A 19,060-nucleotide genomic window follows, 5' to 3' on the forward strand; every position below is an offset into this window, starting at 1 on the left:
TCAGTTTTTATTTGTGGGTGTAACCTTGGACCATTAGCTTTAACTACTATTAAAAGTCACCATCTGTCCACCTAAATAATGTCATTGTGTTAACATGCACCTTTGTGTTTGTTATAGAATCTGTTGAATAACCATTTGAAAAGAAACCAGCAAGTTGTTTGTACCTGCAAAACCACAGTGCGGTTGAGCCCACTTCGCTTGTCTGCCCGTTCAATACTTCGCAAGTTAAAGTCCGTCCAATAGATATAGTCCCGGTACTGAGTCAAACCAAAGGGGTGGGGAAGGTCATCTAATATGATCTCTCTTTGAAGACCTGGAACAGAAGGAGGAGCAACAGAGGAGAATTTGAATATAATCTGAACATTGTGAATGCTAAGGACCTTGGACATGGGAAATTCACAACAGTTATTTATAATTATCAGCTATAATCCACTAAAGGCCTCAGGAGGAAGACCAGGAGATCCATGCTGGATGAAGGAGGAGAAGGAGGAGCAACTGAACCAGACTGGTGGTTCTATGCAACAGTCTTGTAGAGGATCAAAGGCCCCATTCAAACCTGACATTAAAATGTATCTAAAATGTATCCTGGCATTAAAACTTGAATCTAGGGCCGGTGAGTAAACCAGCATCTAGAAGACCTCAACGTACAAAAATAGGTGTATGGCTGAAGAAGGTGAGACAAATACTGGGCTTTGTAGGTTAGGCAGCAAACTATAGGACCAAAGGGGAGAATGTAGATTATGAAAAGGAGAGGTAACAGATCCCTGGGGGACACCTTGAGTAACAAGGACAAGTGGAGGATGTGTGCTTTTGAAAAGACATGAAGAAATATATAGTGACAATAATAATAGGGGGGGTAATGGGACAGGAATCACTTTTGTTGCTTCAGCCAGGCCAGGACAAGATGAGAGGATTTTTCTAATGTATCACATCCGCTATGTGAGTAGTCTTGCGGGAGTGGGACACAACAGCAGTGAAAATCCACTTCCATGTCAGAATGAGTAGCAACAAGAAAAACATCATAGCGGTTGATGTCACATCGTGAAGATATGCATTGTTTTGACTTTGAGGGTGGGCCTGGTATATTACATTAACAGAAGTGATGCACATGGTTATTTGATTACTGAGCAGGGAGCCAAGATCCGACCACAAGTGGCTGTTCATGATGCATTATAAACACACTCTAATGCCAGGTGTGAACAGCAAACTGTTTAACCTTGATCTAAACATAGCCTGGATATTTCTGGATGCAGAATACTAGCTCTTGACAGCCTCACAAGTTTTGTTAAGATTATACGTATATTTATCAGCAGTAAGCTTTGTTGGCCTTTCATGTTGCTGCTGTTATCCTGATCAAGTCAAATACAAGTCAGTCAAAGGAGAGAACAGACTTTGTAAATTATGTCCATATCCATGTCTGTTTGGGTACAAGGGTGTGAGTATCGATGCAAAATTTGGGATAATATACCAATTTTTGTGTTTGCCTTTAACATTTGAAAAAATGGCCAAATGCCATATTTTCTGAACTGCATTTTCAAACTAAGGACTTCAAATTCATTCTCTACATGTTTGACATATATGTGTGTGTCCATACCTTGCATGTTGGTGCTCTCGATCATGCATGTATCTAAGTCAGTCCAGTACAGTCGGTGGTCAATGTAATCAATTGTGAGTCCATTGGCTCTCCCCACTTTATCCACCAAGGTTACGATGGTGCTGCCATCCATATAGGCTCGAGCTATACGAGGCCTACCACCCCACTCTGTCCAATACATGTAGCTTGGGAGAAAACAACAGTATGATACTCAGTCAAGCACATACCCCTTGAGGTAATAATAATAATAATAAAAAATAATAATAATCTGCATGGTACTTTTTAAAGTTAAATAACACGCAACACCTAAAAATTAAATATTTGAGGAAGATGAAAAAAAAAACAGAAGACAGTGAAAAATAGTCACTATAGGAATAACCTTTAACAAACCCTTACCCTAGCAATGAAACAAGAACATTTTTAATTTATCCAGAATTACAATTAGGTCTGTCTTTGCCAGCATGAGCTACTCTAAAAAAAATCACTCTGGAGCTCAGGGGGCCCTGACAGTGAAAACCATGTTTACACTTAACCTTGAGTAAGCAACTGCTAGAGAGGGCCCTGGCTTGGCAATCACAGGCTACATCTTGGCTCATATAGGTTCAAAAGTTTGGAAAGACACCTCATGGCTAGGCCATCTAAAGTCTCAAGATTAGTCAATAAAACCCAAAACTCCTTAGAATACAGATAAGCAACCAGTGCAGACATGCTGTTGCTTCTAGTTTGGTAACAAGAATTTCAAACAGATTTCAGCTTCTCTACTTTGTGTGTTAAAGCAGCTAAACAGGGCATTCAAACTCACGGTGACATAAAAGCATGACGTATGGTCTCGCTATGTTCTCTTTGTGTTGAGTGTTTTTAAGAATCATATATTGAGAACTACAGGAACAGACTTCAAATCCTAGATCCTCATCAATTGGTAGGAAGTTTCATACAAAAGGTTCATGTACCAAAGCATAGCATTTCCTCCATTCCCTACTTGTGAAGAGTCAACCAAGCTAATGCTGTCCTTGATACAAACTGACTGCCTCAAGGAACTCATTATAAGAATGTGTTATCTACGGTATGAAATAATGGACTTGATCACAAAATCGCCAAAATATCAGTAGAAGAATTTCACAAAAAATATAAAATTTGTTGTTCCTCACATCAATCAGCTGTATACAAGATAGTGGACTTTGTTATGGCTAGTACAATGAAACTAATGCCATAAAGGTGTAGGTTGGGAGATTTGTAACAAGCCTGACCACCCCATCGGATAGGGATCAACCCTTGTACTTGGCCACAATTCTGTATAAAATCATTATTTTCTTAGTAAATCTCAAAAACTTACCCGTTAGCTGGGTCAAGTGCCAATGATCGTGGATTGTCTAATGACCTTGGGTTTTCTAGATCCTTACACACCAGAACCTGGCGGTATTGCCCATTCAGACGGGCTACCTCAATACGGTTAGTGCCAGTATCGGCCCAGTAGATGTTTTGACCCATCCAGTCTACTGCCATGCCTTCCGGGTAGTCCAATCCAAACTCTATGATATGTTCTACTGAACTGCCATTCATATATGCTCTGCTGATTGACTGAGACAGAGAGAAAAAAAAGTGTGCATAAAGGAGGGGGAGAGAAAGATGGTGTGAAAGAGACAGAGCAAGGAAGCAGTTTAAAATTCCTGTTTAACTGAAGACTACAAATGGAAAGGCTCTCAAAATGTCATATCTCATTTTAACCTGTTAGTCAATCTAATATTTCATATTCCTCTGAGGAATCTAAGTGTATGTAAGGACAGTAACATTTTGCTCAATTAAACATTAGCAATTCCACCTTCAGCCATCTTGGTACAATTCTGATTTCTGAAAAATCAAAGTCCAGCTTAGAGCTACACATCTGTGTTTATAATCAATTAAGGTTACAAATCCCTACAAACCTTAGCCTGTATGTCTGTCCAGTATATCCGGTTTTCGGCAACATCAAAGTCAAGAGCAGAGGCCTCTTTAACGCCAGTCAGAGGAATAGCAACATCATCACTGTTGGTACCCAGAGAGATACTCCTTATGTTGTCCCTTGGATGAGAATGGGGCAAGAAAAAATGGTGTGATGCAGTGCCCATGCAAAAATGAATTTTAGGTTCTATTACAGAAATCCCACGAGTCCTACAAAAAAATCTATCTACTACACTTTAAGTACCCGTACAGACTATATTTGTTTCTTTCCTTATCCGTATTTATTTATCATCCATGTATTCAATGTCTGGAATAGAGGAAATGTAAACACCTGTTGGTAAAAAGCAGGAAGGCCTCAGGCACCACACAGGTCTGCAGGTCTGACAGAAGCTCCAGGCCTATAGGACAGGAGCAGTGGACACTCTGGGAGTGCCAGAAACACAGGTGGCTGCAACCACCGTTATCCACTGCACAACCATTCGTACCTGGATAGAGATGGATAGGAGGAGAGAGGGATGGAGAAAGGGAAATGGAAAAAAAGGGTTTTAATTAACTGTTTATGCCAACACAAAAGCAAGCATTTAGCTAGAAATGTGGTGGCTGCAATGCAAGTGAATCCATTCTATTTTTTGATGTAAAAAATCAGAACATTATTTTCTGATTGTTGTCGCCTTTTATATACACTATATCCATCCCGCTTACCAAACGTCTTTGTCACTTCGGTAGCCTTCAACCCCATCAGGTCAGGTAACTGATCAATGATAATCTCTCGCACAGCTGTTACTTTATGGACTCGTTCGATGCTGCGACTCTGCCAGTCAGTCCAGTAGATATAGTCCCCAAGGAGTGTAAATCCAAAAATATGTGGTAGTTTGTCCTCCAGCAGAGTCTGTCTGTTAGTGCCATTCACATTAATCACCTGAAGGTGAAAGTGGATGGGAGAAAGGGAAAAAATTGTGAAAGATTTTTTTTCAAGTCTATCAAAAAATAAAAATCACATGCTTGGAATCTCACAGTACATCATATTTCTCACTGCCTTCTTTCTCTCCCTTTTCCTCTAAGGAGCTGAAGAGGATGGAGAGAGAGGGAATAAAAGAGAAGGAAAGATGGAACACAACAAAGGAAAAGCATAATCTGTGAAAGAAATGGATAGCGGTGTGTAAAAATGGCAATGTCTTTATTTGCTCATTTAGGTATTTAATGCTGTTTATTTCATTGACATATCTGAAGTAATTTTGCCTTGGTTTTATTTCTCTGTTAAGTGTGCTATTAAATCTTCACAAATACATTTTACCTAATTATTAATAAATCTAATTCCAGTCATAACAGCAGACATGGTGAACTGGCCCTTGAGGGACGCTGTTATAGTTTTCAGATTTGGGACAAGAGCAATGACATGGTCATATGTTTCAGTGGAGACGGCAGATTGGCTCTGTGCAACCTTTTGGTGAAAAACGACGAGATTGAGCATTCAATCAGCCAAAGTCCAGAGATTAATATTTCCACTCACAGGGTACATTTTACCCGGCTGCTGAAAATTGGCGTCGGGATTGTTGCTAACAAATCTCCACTGTGTGCGATTATGTTTATGAGTGTGTGTGTGTGTGTGTGTGCTTGTTAACAAGAGAGAGAATGTGGTATACTTGTATGAATGTATTACATGCAGCAAGTGAGAGTTACAACTGAGAGCTGCAATTACAGTCCATGCTCACCCTCCCTCGCCACTGCTTGAGCTTTTATTGAACCCAGTGTGACTTAAATAGACATAAATTTTTATCGTGGACATACTATGTTTAACTGCAACTTCTCACTTAGTGTGTGTTTAGGTTAATCACAAACAAATAAACAACTTGGACTTCAATAATTTGTTGAACGATTAAGGGATAGTTTGGTTTCTGGGGATTTTACTACTACTGTATGTGTGCTACACACTCAGACAATCTCATGGATACCTTCTTATGTCTGTGCACTCAATTTCAAGGTATGTTGAACAGTGAATCTAGCCAAGTTTGGCTGAGTTAGTAATCGTAAAAATAACAATGCGTTTTATCTGTATAGAGCCTTTCTCAGACTTGGTGTCACTTTGTAAAATAGAAAAAAAGATAATACAGATGTATACTATACTAAGGTAAAATAAAATAGAAAACAGATAAAATAGAAAATTGCTAGATGTCTACTGGGATTGTTAGCAGCTCCTCTAAAAAGAAGGGAAATAAACCTTAAAATTTCACCATAGAAATTGTAACTGTAATTCAGAAGTTAAAGGTACAATCAGTAGGATTTGACGGTTGCGGTTTGTAAACACAACATTCAAAGTTGGCCCCTCCTCCCCGGCTCAACGACACCAGAAGGGCACGCCCCCTGACCGCAGTGGCCAGAACACATCCTGGTGTACAGGCCAACTCCGCGTCGCTCTTCATCCCCATCCTCTCCTTCAGTGCTTGCCAGCGTGTGAAAGCCAACCCCGGATTCATTCTGGTTTTGGAACGAGCTTTGTCCACTTGGCATTTCGCCTCACTGTTGGATGTGCGTTTACGATCTCGAGCTGGCACCTGGTCGTTACGTTTTTATAGTCCTGCTGCCCAAAGGCTAACACCTAGTAACGTCCAGTACACAGCAAAATAAGAAAATACAGGCAGAGGACAGGGTCTCTGCAGATACAAGACACCACCACACACGTCTAGTGGGTCATAAGTGATGATTGAGAAGGATTATTTTTGTATGAGTCTATGCATTGTTTTTAGGGAAATCCTACCAGTTCTGCTTTAAATAGTGTAAGCCAGTAATTCAACTTCCAATTCACGTACAGCCATGGCAGAAGATGGATATGTGTATTATAGAAAAAAGTTCAAAACTATAATCTAAGTTTTAGGATTTTGCATGTAATGATAAGCATACTGGTTAAGAAAAGTTGTTAGCACTAGGATAACAAGTAAAAAGTATTAAAGATCAGCTTCAGATGAGGTGCATGTCCCTTCTTTTGAGAGGAGCTGCAAATGATCCCAGTAGACATCCAGCAATTGAGCTAAGCTAGGCTAAACTCAGCATCCAATGTAACTTCTAACTGCATGCACAGACATCAAAATAGATACCAACGAGTTTGTCTGACACTGTAAGCAGGACACAGTTAATACCCTGGAGACCAAACGAGTCCTTTAACTTCCACAATGTTTAATCAACACAGTACAGTGAGCCTGCACCAACTGGCTGTGAGGTTTTCTAAAACAGGTAAAATTATATTTTTGAGGTCAACATGGGCCAAAATCTTTTTGTCCACAAAGTGACAGGTCTCTGATGAAGCAAATCAACTGAGCAAAGTTTAAGATTTGCATATGGGATGGAAGTGTCAGGAAAGTTAAGTGCTCAGTCATCTCCAATTGGAGAGGCTTCAAAATATGACCAATATTTGATAAGTACACTCTGCTTCAAGACCTCTTCGGGGAGATGTGTGGGGGGGGGGGTAGGAAAAACACACCAAATAGACAAACAGTAACAGGTGTAAGAAGGAAGATGCAAGGAGACACTTGCTCTCCTCTCTTCATCTTTCTGCAGGTAAGGATGGGTTTGTCAATACTGAATTCTCAGCAACATCTACCAATGGTGTTAGGATGATATACAAATAGGCTGGGGAAAAGACTGGTGGACTGGCAACAAGCAATATACAGAAAACAAACAAGGAGAAAATCAAAGTGAGGCAGAGAGAAATGGGTCTGTAGACAGAGCGACAGATTAACAGACATAAAGACCACCAACAAACTGTAAGTCTTGTGGTGGGGGCTGTCCAAGTTCTTTTGTTCAAAATACTTAGACTATGAAAGAGGACAGAATAAATGTATGTTAATTCATGGGGACCTTGAGGGAAATTTGCTTTGAGAGAAACTTACCTCTATCTTGTCCGTCCTAGCATCCCCCCAATACAGTTTTCCAGCCACATGGTCCAAAGCTAGTCCATTGGGCCAACCCAGAGACTTGTTCAGTACAACCATCCGGTCAGAACCATCTAAATTGGCTCTTTCAATCTTGGGACGATCACCCCAGTCTGTCCAATACATGTAGCTGCCAGAGTGGTAGAGGGAAAAAAGAGAGGAGGGGAAATCATCACAGCAGTGAATCATCTGAAATATTAATTCTAATAAGACAGTGCAACACACACACACACACACACACACACCCTTACCCATTCACAGGGTCCAGGACGATGGCTCTCGGTTCATCGAGGTTTTCAGAGATCAGAATTTTTCGAGATGTTCCATTCAGTCTGGTCACCTAGGGTACCATATAACAATTACATTTTAACACCCTCTGATCACACAAAAGGTTTTACATCACTGTATTCTGTAAGAAACTCAGATCATCATTTTGCTTAGTGTTTTTGGATGTTGTTGACTTTGCTTTTAAGCTTTATTTATATCTGGTATTAAAATATCTGTATGTGCAAATGTCTGCTGGATGACAAAAACATACGTTCATGCAAAGTATAAATAGACACAACAAGCACTGGATCATGAACCCATTGTTTGGGATCACTGATGCTGCCATGCTGTACGGTGTTTACCACGGTACAACATCAATAGCAATTTCGTGTTTCATGTCTCCCAAAAAACACTGCATTTTGCCATTTTTGTATTGTTCAAACAACTTCCCCTTCATGACGCCTGGTGAACTTAACAGTTTCAAGAAACTAATAAGCCTGTGAACTATTCCATTTCCATGTGTTGTTAAATCTTGGTGCCCTAATTAGGTTATGCTTACCCTGATTTTCCCCTTACCCCAATAACGATAACCTAGTAAAGCATTTACATGACCGTTTCTACAAAAAGAATAACACCTTTATCACTTTAAGATTGGGTTTTTGTTAGTATGTAATCATGCTTGTGGCAAATCTGCATCGCAACCGGGGCTCTCCGGCACAGAGAGACAGATATGGATGGAGAATGAGGGCGCAAGAGCCTGTTTATTAAAACAAAGAATTAAAAACACCAGTTTAAAACCATTGAAAAGATTAAAAACAGACATCCATTTAAAAGTCTTGTAGGGGAGGCATCCAGGTAGTGTAGTGGTCTATTCCGTTGCCTACCAACACGGGGAATGCTGGTTCGAATTCGCATTACCTCCAGTTTGGTCAGGCATCCCTGTAGACACAATTGGCCGTGTCTGCGGGTGGGAAGCCGAATGTGGGTATGTGTCCTGGTCGCTGCAGTAGCGCCTTCTCTGGTCAGTTGGGGCGCCTGTTTGGGGGGGAGGGGGAACTGGGGGGAATAGCGTGATCCTCCTATGTGCTACGTCCCCCTGGTGAAACTCTTCAATGTCAGGTGAAAAGAAGCGGCTGGCGACTCCACATGTATCGGAGGAGGCATTTGGTAGTCTGCAGCCCTCCCCAGATCGGCAGAGGGCGGGAAGCAGCAACCGTGATGGCTCAGAAGAGTGGTGTGCCTTTGTCTGGGTTGTGGAGCCAATTAATCCTGAATTAATTACACTAACTCAGGACAGCCAGTCCACACTCCACCCTGCCACAATGCTCAAAGTGGGAACAGGGGCTTGGAGGTTGGGCAGCATGAGTGTATAGGTGTCGAGTGTTAGGTGGAGCCAAAATTAGACAGGCTCATTAATGCTCTCCTGGTTTCTTCCCCCTATAACCAAGCTTATGTTCTTATAGCCTACAATGTTCCTCATTTCACTCCACACAAAGCAATCTTCATTTACTGCTAGTTTTAAATTCTCACCCTGTAAGTGTTCTTTTAGCCTGGTATTTTCTTCTTCATCTCCATCTAGACCAGGTTCCCCCCTGTCCCCTGCCCTGAATGTTGTCTTCTTTGTATTTGAGAGTTAACGGTGTTCATTATTTAAGGCTCATTCTTTTTCATTAAAAGAATATTCTTAACGTCCAGGTAGCATAGCAGTCTATTCTGTTGCCTACCAACATAGGGATTGCCGGTTCAAATCCCCGCGTTACCTCCGACTTGGTCGGGCATCTCTACAGACACAATTGGCTGTGTCTGCGGGTAGGAAGCCGCAGACACAGCCCACAGAAAAATAGGAGTATTTAGAATGGAGGCCTGGGAGAAACTACTCATATTTAGTAAACGCTATTGTATACTATATCACATTATAAAGTTAATCAAATATCTTTCAAGGTGAGATATGTGTAAAAAAAAGTGCAACTCTCTCAGTGAATAAATAATCAAAATAAACTGGGAGGCTCTGGTTTACCTCGATGCGATCGGTGCCTGTGTCAGTCCAGTACAGGTTTCTGGCCACCCAGTCCACAGCAATGCCGTCTGGGTGGTTGATCTCTGTCTTAACTAATGTCATGGCATTGCTGCCATCGATGTGGGAGCGCCGGATAGCCTTAACGTCATCATCTGTCCAATAGACAAAACCCTCAATCGGGTCGTAGTCTATAGCTATGGCATGGCGAATGTCATCAACCTGCGACAGATTAATTGATTAGCAAAGGGATCAGAGAAAAGAACGTAGAACACAACAGGAGACGTATGAGAGTGAGTAAATGTCAACATGTACCTGTAGTACTATGTCACTGAAGTCTGGCAGGTCCAGTGAGATTCTTCTTAAGTCTGTCCGCCGTGCCAACAAGAGAACCTGCTCTGCTCCTGTTGGACAGTAAAACAAAATCTTTAAAAGAAATCTGGAAAGACCTTTATACTGTATGTCTTTATGCATGCTCAACAATCCAGGTAAGGAAATCACAGAAAGGTGAATGGGTTCATCTGGACAAGGTTTCTCCCACTAAACGTTGTTTCCAGATGAACCGACTCACCTTTCTGTGATTTATACTGTATGCTTTCAGCTGACTTCAGATGTCATGACATGAGACACAACATATCACAGTCATTTGAAAGCATCCTTTATAAAATCTCTAAGGAAAACCAATGGGAAAAAAAACTCAAGTCAAGCCAAATTTATTTATATAGCCCATTACCACAAATTACAAATTTGCCTCAGTGGCAAACTGGAACTTGGGCTTGGGTTTGGGGGGGGTGTCGTGCACCATAAAGCCATTTTGTAACTTCGATCTCATAACTAATGTCAACATTGATAACATTTTTCTTGATCCTGAAAATACTTATTGTAAATATTAAGTTAGAAGACCAAAATACAAATGCGAACTGTTTCGTTAACTTGTTTAAGTGCAGTTTCTTTAGGTTTCTGTCAATGCTGTCATAGATAAAGCTGAATCCTGCGAATTTTCTCCAATAATAAATCACTATTTTATCCACCTGGACCATTGGGTCAGTGTTTGTAAACTGCTGTTGCTGTGTTTTTGATGAGGTAGGATGAAAACTGGTGCTGCAGAAAAGATGTACGTGTTCAAAACAACAGCAGGAAAAAGAACATTGACATGTGATGCCAATGTGGCGATGCTTGTGTTTGATAGATGATCAATATTACTGTAGAACAGTGTTCCCATATAGTTTGAAGAAGTCTGTAATACATTAGATTGTCTGTGTTAGCTTTGCTCCAAGGATCTCATTTTTTTTACAAGGGAGGGAACTGTTTACTGCTGAGTGGACGGCATGAGCCACAATGGCCACTACATCCCATCTGTAGTCCGAGAAAAGAAATTGCAAAAGGTTTATTTCTTGCTGCCTCCTATATCGGAATACTGTTCTGTTGTCTAGTAGAATCGCCCCATTGTCATCACGTTTCAAATGGATAGAATAAGTACTTGTTAATGGAGAAAAATTGCGGATTGCAGCTTTAAATTTTTTTAGCGATGTTAATTTTGGCAAAACAGAAGATATATTTGAGGCATGAGATCCAAGAATCAGTTTTGTAATACAGATTTTCTGTTAAATGGGTTGTACCACTATAACCTTTGTCAATTACTCTTTATAATTAGATCTTTGTAATGCCTCATGAAGTGGTTGGGCTGTACAGAGTGTCATAAAACATTATAAACACGTTGAGACTACATTATAAGTCCACTCATGATGGTTTATAAACATGGGCTTCATATGAAGTGTTACTTAATAGATTTCTAAAAGACCAAAATCAGTTCAGGCCTATCGGTTGGACCATATTATCAAAATGAGCAATACTGACGCCAAGACCTGAACACTTGAACCCCAAAACACCTTAGAAAAGGGCTTGGGTTCTTACTGTTGATGATAACCCGATCAGCAATCAATCATTAGAAAATTAGCAGCGATATCGGACTTATATTCATAACCCAGCCACTGAGGATGCACAAGCCAGTGCATCCTTAGTGCCGGTCCCAAGCCCGGACAAATGGGGAGGGTTGCGTCAGGAAGGGCATCCGGCATAAAACCTTTGCCAAATCAAATATGCGGATCATAAATAAGACTTACATACCGGATCGGTCGAGGCCCGGGTTACCAACGACCGCCACCGGTACTGTTAACCAGCAGGGTGTCGGTGGAAACTATGCTACTGTTGGGCGAAGGAGAAGGAGAGGGGGAAAGCATGTCCAGAGGCAGCTAGAGAGGAGGAAGGGTAGGCATGTGGAGGTGAGAGTTGGAACTTTGAATGTTGTCACTATGACTGGTAAAGGGAGAGAGCTGGCTGACATGATGGAAAGAAGAAAGGTAGGCATACTGTGTGTGCAAGAGACCAGGTGGAAGGGGAGTAAGGCCAGGAGTATCGGAGGTGGGTTCAAACTCTTCTACCATGGTGTGAATGGGAGGAGTAATGGGGTAGGGGTAATTCTGAAGGAAGAGTATGTCAAGAGCGTGCTGGAGGTGAAGAGAGTGTCAGACAGAGTGAGGAGTATGAAGCTGGAAATTGAAGGTTTATTGCTGAATGTTATCAGTACATATGCCCCGCAAGTTGGGTGTGAGATGGAGGAGAAAGAAGAATTCTGGAGTGAGTTGGACGACATGGTGGAGAGGGTAGCCAAGGAGGAGAGAGTGGTGATTGGAGCGGACTTCAATGGACATGTTGGTGAAGGGAACAGAGGTGATGAGGAGGTGATGGGAAGGTATGGAGTCAAGAAGAGAAATGTGGAAGGACAGATGGTGGTTGATTTTGTGAAAAGGATGGAAATGGCTGTGGTGAGTACATATTTCAAGAAGAGGGAGGAACACAGGGTGACGTACAAGAGTGGAGGAAAGTGCACACAGGTGGACTATATCTTATGTAGAAGGCGCCATTTAAAAGGGATTGGAGACTGCAAGGTGGTGACAGGGGAGAATGTAGCTAGGCAGCATCGGATGGTGGTCTGTAGGATGACTTTGGAGACCAAGAAGAGGAAGCAAGTGAAGACACAGCCGAAGATCAAATGGTGGAAGTTGAAGAAGGAAGACTGTTGTGTGAAGTTCAGGCAGGAGGTAAGACAGGCACTGGGTGGTAGTGAAGAGTTGCCAGATGGCTGGGCAACCACTGCAGAAATAGTGAGGGAGACAGCTAGGAAGGTACTTGGTGTGTCATCAGGACAGAGGAAGGAAGACAAGGAGACTTGGTGGTGGAATGAGGAAGTACAGCAAATTATACAGAGGAAAAGGTTGGCAAAGAAGAAGTGGGATAGTAAGAGAGATGAAGAAAGTAGACAGGAGTACAAGGAGATGCAGCGTAAAGCAAAGAGAGAGGTGGCAAAGGCAAAGGCGTATGGTGAGTTGTATGACAGATTAGACACTAAGGAAGGAGAAAAGGACTTGTACCGATTGGCTAGACAGAGGGACCAAGCTGCAAAGGATGTGCAGCAAGTTAGGGCGATCAAGGATAGAGATGGAAATGTGCTGACAAGCGAGGAGAGTGTGCTAAGAAGGTGGAAGGAATACTTTGAGGGGCTGATGAATGAAGAAAATGAGAGAGAGAGAAGGTTGGATGATGTAGGGATAGTGAATCAGGGAGTTCAGCGGATTAGCAAGGAGGAAGTGAGGGCAGCTATGAAGAGGATGAAGAGTGGAAAGGCAGTTGGTCCTGATGACATACCTGTGGAGGCATGGAGATGTTTAGGAGAGATGGCAGTGGAGTTTTTAAGTAGATTGTTTAACACAATCCTGGAAAGTGAGAGGATGCCTGAGGAGTGGAGAAGAAGCATACTGGTACCGATTTTCAAGAACAAGGGCGATGTGCAGAACTGTAACAACTACAGAGGCATAAAGTTGATCAGCCACAGCATGAAGATTTGGGAAAGAGTAATAGAAGCTAGGTTAAGAGGAAAGGTGACGATCAGCGAGCAGCAGTATGGTTTCATGCCACGAAAGAGTACCACAGATGCGATGTTTGCTTTGAGAATGTTGATTGAGAAGTATAGAGAAGGCCAGAAAGAGTTGCATTGTGTCTTTGTAGATTTAGAGAAAGCTTATGACAGAGTGCCGAGAGAGGAGGTGTGGTATTGTATGAGGAAGTCAGGAGTTGCAGAGAAGTATGTAGGAGTGGTGCAGGATACGTATGAGGGAAGTGTGACAATGGTGAGGTGTGCGGTTGGAATGACAGATGGGTTCAAGGTGGAGGTGGGATTACATCAAGGATCGGCTCTTAGCCCTTTCTTGTTTGCAATGGTGATGGACAGGTTGACGGACAAGATCAGGCAGGAGTCTCCATGGACAATGATGTTCGTGGATGACATTGTGATCTGTAGCGAGAGTAGGGTGCAGGTTGAGGAGAGCCTGGAGAGGTGGAGGTATGCACTGGAGAGAAGAGGAATGAAAGTCAGTAGGAGCAAGACAGAATACCTATGCGTGAATGAGAGAGAGGACAGTGGAATGGTCAGGATGCAGTAGAGAGGTGAAAAAGAGAGTGCAGGCAGGTTGGAGTGGGTGGAGAAGTGGGTCATGAGTGATTTGCGACAGAAGGGTATCAACAAGAGTTAAAGGGAAAGTTTACAAGATGGTTGTGAGACCAGCTATGTTATATGGTTTGGAGACAGTGGCACTGACGAAAAGACAGGAGGCGGAGCTGGAGGTGGCAGAGTTGAAGATGCTAAGATTTTCACTGGGAGTAACGAAGAAGGACAGGATTAGGAACGAGTATATTAGAGGGACAGCTCAGGTTGGACGGTTTAGAGACAAAGCAAGAGAGGCAAGATTGAGATGGCTTGGACATGTGTGGAGGAGAGATGCTGAGTATATTGGGAGAAGGATGCTGAATATGGAGCTGCCAGGGAAGAGGAGAAGAGGAAGACCAAAGAGGAGGTTTATGGATGTGGTGAGGGAAGACATGCAGGTGGCTGGTGTGACAGAGGAAGACGCAGAAGACAGGAAGAAATGGGAACAGATGATCCGCTGTGGCGACCCCTAACGGGAGCAGCCGAAAGTAGTAGTAGTAGTAGTAGATCGGACTTATATTCATGTTTGAACTTGGGCAAGAGATTGTATATTTTAGGTTCTGTTAGACACCAAAAAAAAATGTTTTACTTTGGTTTTGGGTGAGGTTGGAGTAAAATATTTTCCGGCCCTAGAGAAAATCCCATCATCACACACCCTCTCAGCTCTGACCAATTAGAGGAGAAATAGCTGTGGCATTTCAAGCGATCCTCAAGCGCTTAAGTCTGATTTAAGTGGGTCGCCATACTCACCTCCTGGGAAACAATTAACAGTCTCTCTTGTTCACTGATTCTTTTTACCTTTCCATCTCTCTTTCTCTCATTTACCTCAAAACTCGCTGGCCTCTTTCCCATCTGTTACTCATGCCCAGCTGTACCCGATCAACTAATCAGAGTCAAACACCAGACCAATCAGGCTGAACGTTGAGAACAGTGACATTTTTAACTAAATGACTGGAGAGAGAGGCCAATAAAAAAGAAAGGAAAGAAAGGACAAGAAAGATGGAGGGAAGGAGAGAGGAAAGGCATATGTGATTCAAATCCCGATCCAAATTGATTGATTTCACTTGAGATACAGGACCTCCAGCACATAAACACGAAGCTTTGGAACACCACATATACACACACACACACACACACACACACACACACAGCTCCCAGCTGCCACAATAACAAATGGCTTCAATTTAACCAGCCAAGCATAACAAATTAGAGGCGTGGATGCTTGCGCATATTCTCCCTCCCTCCCTTTCTCTCCCCCTCTCCCAATAGGCTTTCTCTCTCTATATACAATAAGCTATTGTGTTGATTGTCAACATCGTATAAGTGACTGGACTCCGTGCAAACGTAATGCCTTCACATAGCATTGTTTAACAGACACCCACACAGATAAAAAAAAAAATCCACTATCACAACGTGGTCTTTCTCGTGATATAATGAGGCTTTACTGCACTGTGATCGTGGGAATAAGATGGAAAAATAACTCACATATAGTGAGAAAGTCACAAGTCTCAAGTCCTCAGCTTCCTGGTCTTTGACAAGTCCTTGGCAAAACCCCACAGAATCAGACAAGTCATTTCTAGTCAATGGCCAGTTTCAAGCCAGTCAAGTCTTCACAAATCAAATAAGTCAAGTCAACTCCCAGACACACAGCACACAGACAGAAGATAAGAAAAGTCAAATATGGGATTAAAAAAAAAATCAGAGCTGGAACGAGACTGAATTACTTGACATAAATTTTAAAATGTAAATTAGCTGATGGTAATAGTCGATTGCAAAATAAACATTGTGCACAATTCCACTGCCGCTTGTGTCGACTTCTATTGCACCATAAAAATGGTTATGAATTTTTTTATATTATTAGTTATTTAACAACTGGTCATCTGAAAAATTACTTCCTTATTCCAACTTTTTTTCTAATCCTGAAAGATATCTAACAGTGAGAATGACCATCTGCGCATTCCCTTGTGCCAATGTGTGTGATTCAACTATATCGGTATCACTGAAATGAAGATAAAACAAAGATTGCATCCTGCTATGAATAGAGTGCAGATCCTTGTGTCTAGGCATCCAATTTTGTGAGCATATGTCAGCCACCAAATTAAGATTGTTAAATTGTGTTAGGTAGCCATTTTTTTCTGTGTATAGTACATTTAAATGAGTTTTCTGATTCTCTATTAGTAATGCTTCTCAGGAGTAAGCAGGTTAAGACATATGCATAGATATTGGCAATTACGCAAATGAATTTCTTTCTTTTTTTTACGTTCTACACATCAGCTCTTGTATCTAAACAGTCATTGTTCTGGTAAGTTTTTAAACTCGGTACCATTTCTGAACAAAAGAGAAAATAATCAGTGAGCTATCAAAGTTTTAACAGCCAGTGATACTCTGGTATTTTAAACATGCAAATTCCGGGGCACCTCAGTAGCCAAATGATTAGAGCGCATACCATATGGCCACATAGTCGCAATCGTTGGCGGTTTGATTCTAGCCGACAGACAGACAGAATACTCTCTCTGAGTTGTGCGACAAGTTTAATGGTCTGTTTTTGTTTGTGTTTAGATAATAGTAATGTGGCAACATACCAGGTTTACAAGTCTTTCCATCTTGTTTGAGTTGGACTCCGGTGGGGCAGGCACAACTGTAGAAGGGTTGGATGGGAGAAAGCAAGCAGAGATGGCTGCAACCTCCATTATTTTCACTACAGGAGGTCTTAACTGTGGAGATGGCCAGAGAGCAAGAGAGAAGAAGGATGAAATCCAAGAGAGAAGATGTGATTAATTTCCCAAACAAACAAGCAATGCTGATTTTGTTCTGTGACCAGTCCCACAGCAAGTGTTGTTGTACCCCAGGTGAATGACCTTAGTTTCTTGAATTATCAGCATTAGTCAGAGACTATTCTGGTATTTACTGCTGTTGCAAAGGAGGCCCACAGTATTGCTGGGTTTCTACTTGGCAGGCTGTTAATAACGTTCCTCAGATCTTCTGATTAGACAGGCAGAATACCTGGCAGAGTGGTCAACCCGCAGAACTGTGGGAATCTCTGTTCTGTACCTGTCAGAGTATTGAACTACATACAACCAATGCAATATGTTTTAATATTTCCTCCTCCTTTCTATGTTTCATCTTTGTTCTTCACTCTTAACAATTAAAATAAAATAAAATGTAAAAACAAAAAAACTGCTGCAAATTTTTAGAATATTTTTCTATAACCACTGTAATTCACGGGACATCAAAACTTCTTAAGAATTTACTTAAAACTTCTTTAACACAATCTGTTGAAAGATGCTCATTTTGTGAAGAGCAGACATGTAAAACACAGCATTATATGCTTCCCTCTCCAAAAAGACTTTCAGCCTCTCCTATACTCACACAACAGTGCACTGCCATGCACTGCCACTTACTATACGGCTGTCTCTGTGGTCCCAGCACTTGGATGTCCATAGGGGAGTATATCCCACTCAGGATCTCTCGAGCTTTATCTCCGTTGTGTTTGTTACAGGCATGGATGGAACGCGTCTGCCAGTCTGTCCAGTACAAGGTCTCCCCAGACAGTGTTAGGGCAAAAGGGTGCGTTAGAGTGCCTTCAACCACTGTTTCCCTGGAGGGGTAAAGTCAACATTAGGAATCAACAGGAAATAGTTGAAGAGTTTTGTATGTTACTTTCTCGAGCAAGCATCTTAGTTCCATACAATGTTTTAAAAAGCATCACAATTAGTTTGAACTTTGTTGTTACGAATCATTTTCCAAATCTAAGTGCCACTCTTCTCATTATATTTATTAAAAACTAGTCTTCAGTGTGGTTTTTGCACAGCTACAGCATAAACACGTTAAAGGGGAAATTTAATCTCGTACTTTCTCCTGTAAGGGACAAAAAAAAATCACCCTTATAGACTGTGGATGTGTTTGTTACAGATTTGTGTAAAAAGGGAAAAGAAAATACTCCTGGCAGGTGAACATATGTAGGTGCTTTTGATGAAATTTGAACAAGCTGAAAGGGCTTTGTTACCTCAGTAGTTAACAGTCTAAATGCTGCATTGAATTTTGGGATAATCTAGTGCAGCTAGCATGCTTGTATTTTAAGTGTGGCAGACCTGTCCCGTACCGCCATATTCAGCAATGTCAATGTCATTTGAATGGTGATGTTATTTTCTAATTAGAATTATTTATAAAATTAGATTATCCCCCCCCCTTTTCTCCCCAACTGTATCCAGCCAATTGCCCCACTCTTCCGAGCCGTCCCGGTCGCTGCTCCACCTCCTCTGCCGATCCAGGGAGGGCTGCAGACTACCACATACCTCCTCCGATACATGTGAAGTCACCAGCCACTTCTTTTCACCTGATAGTGAGGAGTTTCGCCAGGATCATGCTATTCCCCCCAGTTCCCCCTCCCCCCTGAACAGGCGCCCCGACTGACTGACCAGAGGTGGCGCTAGTGCAGCGACCAGGACACATACTCACATCCGGCTTCCCACCCGCAGACATGGCCAATTGTGTCTGTAGGGACGCCCAACCAAGCCGGAGGTAACACGGGGATTCGAACTGGTGATCCCTGTGTTGGTAGACAATGGAATAGACTGCCACGCCACCTGGACACCCCCGTCTTTCTACCCCTGACACCCAAAACATTTACAAACAACTGGGCTCATACCGTGCAGATCCATCCAGGTTAGATCTGTGAATAAAACTGAGCTTGGCATCTGCCCAGTACAACTTGTGTTCCACCAGGTCTATGGTCAGACCGTTAGGCCAGTATATACCCATTTCCACTATCACTTTCC

General features: G+C 42.0%; 1 protein-coding gene across 1 annotated transcript in view; it reads right to left on the reverse strand.

Annotated features, from left to right (window-relative positions):
* lrp5 (low density lipoprotein receptor-related protein 5) overlaps positions 1-19,060 on the reverse strand; it is a 75,636-nt gene that overhangs the window by 19,351 nt on the left and 37,225 nt on the right. Inside the window, exons 5-17 of the mRNA XM_056281346.1 lie at positions 18,931-19,059; positions 17,684-17,880; positions 16,865-16,996; positions 10,055-10,143; positions 9,743-9,961; positions 7,710-7,798; positions 7,417-7,588; positions 4,235-4,451; positions 3,864-4,017; positions 3,517-3,652; positions 2,928-3,172; positions 1,595-1,779; positions 165-313 (exon numbers count right to left, since the gene is read on the reverse strand). Coding sequence (XP_056137321.1) covers positions 165-313; positions 1,595-1,779; positions 2,928-3,172; positions 3,517-3,652; positions 3,864-4,017; positions 4,235-4,451; positions 7,417-7,588; positions 7,710-7,798; positions 9,743-9,961; positions 10,055-10,143; positions 16,865-16,996; positions 17,684-17,880; positions 18,931-19,059 — 2,113 coding nt within the window. The remainder of the gene's footprint in view (positions 1-164; positions 314-1,594; positions 1,780-2,927; positions 3,173-3,516; positions 3,653-3,863; positions 4,018-4,234; positions 4,452-7,416; positions 7,589-7,709; positions 7,799-9,742; positions 9,962-10,054; positions 10,144-16,864; positions 16,997-17,683; positions 17,881-18,930; position 19,060) is intronic.

The sequence above is a fragment of the Lampris incognitus genome, chromosome 6, assembly GCF_029633865.1.
Source record: "Lampris incognitus isolate fLamInc1 chromosome 6, fLamInc1.hap2, whole genome shotgun sequence".
NCBI lineage: Eukaryota > Metazoa > Chordata > Actinopteri > Lampriformes > Lampridae > Lampris > Lampris incognitus.